General features: G+C 38.8%; 1 protein-coding gene across 2 annotated transcripts in view; it reads right to left on the reverse strand.

Annotated features, from left to right (window-relative positions):
* The window catches only part of hectd3 (HECT domain containing 3), a 19,129-nt gene extending 17,452 nt beyond the window's left edge, over window positions 1-1,677 (reverse strand). Inside the window, exons 1-2 of one of the 2 annotated variants that reach the window (XM_007567425.2) lie at window positions 1,570-1,677; window positions 802-1,263 (exon numbers count right to left, since the gene is read on the reverse strand). In XM_007567425.2, coding sequence (XP_007567487.1) covers window positions 802-1,155 — 354 coding nt within the window. In that variant the 5' untranslated portion in view covers window positions 1,156-1,263; window positions 1,570-1,677. The remainder of the gene's footprint in view (window positions 1-801; window positions 1,264-1,569) is intronic. The other variant, XM_007567426.2, reaches the window with a different exon arrangement.
* Between the last annotated feature and the right edge of the window lie 2,135 nt (window positions 1,678-3,812).

Genomic DNA, 3,812 nt, shown 5'->3' on the forward strand with positions numbered 1-3,812 from the left:
TAGTGTAATTCTGTAAAGACAAAATATGTCTGGTGGTCCAGCTCTGATTTACATGTCCTGCTAAATTGCGGGTTTGAATATTGCAATACTTTCCTATAACAAAATAGACCTGCAGAAAGAAATTACTAATAAAATATCTTCCATATGTATAGCTGTATGCTCTATATAGAGATTTCCCTTAGCTTTGATTGTATATCTCACAATTTTGTAATTTATCATTGTTTATTAAACTCTGAAAGCTGTGTGGCTTTGTTAATATTCTGACCTAGAATGCGGTTAGATGTGCCCTTTTTTTTGAGCACCTGCCCCTTTAGTGGTCTCTACACGGCCCTGAATAAATGTATAATTTAGTCCATTTATATATGGGTTTTAAAATTATAAGTCAATCCAGCACTGTTTTCGTGTAATGGATCGGTATTTGCTGATAATAAACGTCAGATATTGGTGTCAGAAGTGACTGAACAAATCAAAGTTTTGTTGTTTTTAGATGTTGGACCAAACTTGTGAAGCTACTGGTGTATTCAAGTGTGCTGTACTGGTGCAGAGTTATCAAATAAATTTGTAATTTATTTATATAATTTATGACTGTCTTTAAAAAAAGAAAAGTCTGTTCAGTTTTCTTTGAAAAAATAAACATTTTACGCCAATTCTGCGCTGTTTTCTGTATCAGATCGGTATCAATACTAAACCTCTGATATCTGCACTGGAGATGAAAAAAGTGGATTGGTACATCCCTAATTGTGGGACAATAAAGGATGTTTCTTTTTTGTTTTAACTAAAGGAGAGGGATGATGAGCTCACCTTGTTTATTTTGACCCAGAGACCCTGGCTGTTGCAGTACTCCTCCCCTGTGGTTCTGATGCAGGTCCCTTTCTTCGGCTCTATGCTGTACTTGCACGACTTCTTGCTGTGTGGAACCTGATGAGGGCTTTCAAAGATAGCCAGGAGGGTCTTCCCCACCGTGGATCCTCCTGCAGCAGCTCCAGCAGCAGCAGAGCAGCTGGAGGATGAATCCTTGCAGATTTTGTAGCAGACCTCTTTGGGAACATAGCACAAACTCTCAGGGATCGGCTCACTCCTCCTGAAGCTCTCGATGCACCTGTTCAAGAAGCGGATCCTGCCCAGGAGGAGGTGAGGGTTGTCTCCCAGAGCCATGGTGGAGAGGATGAACAGAGGATCAACAACCCGGCAGCAACAGGGGGAGGACAACTGACATTACACCTCTGTCCTGTTGTGTTTCCCAGCCTGGATGCAGGGATGCTGCTGCAAACAACACAGAACATTCCGCCTCAAAACACGATTTACAAAGACCTCAAAGGTCAGACATGATCTAATAAGAGGGCAAAGTTCACTCACTCTGAATAAAGAGTCGCCTCATTTCTAAAGGTAAAAGTCACTGTGCTAATGCTAACATGCTAGGTGTTCTGTAATGACTGGGACTCTTACTCTTTGCCAACAAAAACTAATGAAAAATCCAGCTAAATATTTAAAATACTAAGTCAGACAAACGTCACACAGTTTAGGAAGAGGTCCGAAAGCTGTCTTCAGGAACAGCAAATGTTAACGTACCTGCTGAGAAGAGTTGAGATGGAGAAAGTAGTCTATTCGAGTCTTGATTTCTAACAACGCGGAAGTGCAAAAACATCCGTTCGGTGTCCCTTTCAAAACAAAAGCTCGAAACTGTTTAATTTTCAACACGCTCGGTGTTGTTCAAAGATGTGCAATTAAGTAAAAGTAGCACTACTTAAATATATCTTTACAAGTAAAAGTAAGAAGTAGCCATCCAATAATTTGTTCAAAAGTTAAAAATATCACTAAAAAAGGTAAAAAGTCTTATCAGAATTTCTGATTGTTTCACAGAGACGTCATGATCAGATATATAGAGAGTTGTGTGTACCTTCTGGGATTTAAAGACTAAAATAAAGAAAAACAACAAAGGTAGGTATATTATATAGAAATTTTACTCCAGAAAAAGTTAAAGTATGTTTAATAAAATTATCTTTAAAAGTACATTTTCCCAAAAAAATTACTCAAGTAAAAATAACTGAGTAACCGTCTTGAGATGCAAGATAGGAAAGGGATCTCAAGCTCCAAACACTTCCTTATCTCATATTTATAAAAATAGCTAAATGTAACGTCTCTGCAACTTTATTTTAGTAAAGTGAAATTTGGCCAAACATTATGAATAAGTTAATGTGATGCTTAGACAATCCAGTCAAAGTAAATTTATTTATATTCTGATTTACAACTCAGCCAAACAAAACATTTAAACAGTATAAACAGTAAAACAAGAAAGGAAAGTGGTTAGAAATCTACTTAATGCAGCCAAAGCCCTAAAACAGACATGTCCAAAGTCCGGCCCTGGGGCCAAATGCGGCCAGTGGTCAAATTTCATCCGGCCCGCAGCCTCAGTCATCAAATCAATAACGTCTGGCCCGCACGTAGAATTAATACACTGTTCAAAAAAAATAAAGGGAACACTCAAATAACACATCCTAGATCTGAATGAATGAAATATTCTCATTTGTTCTGTACAAAGTTGAATATGCTGACAACAAAATCACACAAAAATCATCAATGGAAATCAAATTTATTAACCAATGGAGGCCTGGATTTGGAGCCACACACAAAATTAAAGTGAAATGTTCCCTTTATTTTTTTGAGCAGTATATATCGGGCAGCAGAACTGTTACCTGCATAGGCCGGAGCTTACACACTAAACGCTGTTCCTCGTTTACCCACTAGAGGGAAGCAGCCCTCTGACTCAGACCATTTGCAGCTGCAGAGTGACGCAGAGAGCCGCCAGCAGGTGGCACCAGCAGCTTTCTCTCGCCAACTTTTACCGACAGCTGGATAAGCACAGGTTTCGAGAGATTCGGTTTGTTAAGAAAATGCTAAGCTTGTTTGGGTCGACGTTTCCACCTGTTAGAAATCAAAATAAGGGACGTGTCGTCCTGGTCTCATAGGAGGGAGGGGTGGGGGGACGCTTCGACTGGGGTTACCAAGGGACCAGTCCCTATATATTTAAACCCGTGGGGGGGGAGCTGCGGCAGTTGGACGCAATATCGCAACATATAAACATTTGTAGAAAACGGAACAAATTGCGTCCCGTTTCGGTTCAGTACGGAACGGAACGGGTTGCAAACCCAAGTCCACGTATTTGTGAGAAGACATTCTCGGTTGTGAACTTAAATAATTCTCACTTACGAGACATCTTGCGCATCAACACCACTGCCGTTGAGCCAGACCTGGCCTACGTGCTGCAGTCCAGATCTCAGTATCACATTAATGCAGACAAGTCATTTGTCATTTACAATAAGTCTGAATAAATTTTGTTTTTGTTTTTAGGATCAAAATGAGTCATAAATTCAGACAGGTTTTCAGTTTTCACTCCAGAATAATAAACTTTTCAAAATCTAATCAACATTTACTAATATGTCATATTTCAAATGAGCCCTGCACTTGTTGATATGACTATTACTTACTAATTTTTCTGTTATTTTATTTAAAAATTCTGTAAATATCGTTAGAAAAAAGTTAGTGTTAAAAAAATGAAGTTAACTGAATATTCAATTGCATATGATAAGAATGTTTCAAATGAACCTAAAGACATGCTTAAGATCGCTGAAATTAAAATAAAAAAAGCAAATGTAAAACACAGAATGGCTTGCTGAAATGTGTTTAAATATATTGCTGTTCTATGTAAAGGACGTCCGCCAAGGTCGGCCCCCCTACGTTTTTAACACACCAAATCTGGCCCCCTTTGCAAAAAGTTTGGACACCCCTGCCCTAAAGGTTAGAGTCCCAGTTAA

The sequence above is a fragment of the Poecilia formosa genome, unplaced genomic scaffold (assembly GCF_000485575.1).
Source record: "Poecilia formosa unplaced genomic scaffold, Poecilia_formosa-5.1.2 Scaffold208, whole genome shotgun sequence".
Classification (NCBI taxonomy): Eukaryota; Metazoa; Chordata; class Actinopteri; order Cyprinodontiformes; family Poeciliidae; genus Poecilia; species Poecilia formosa.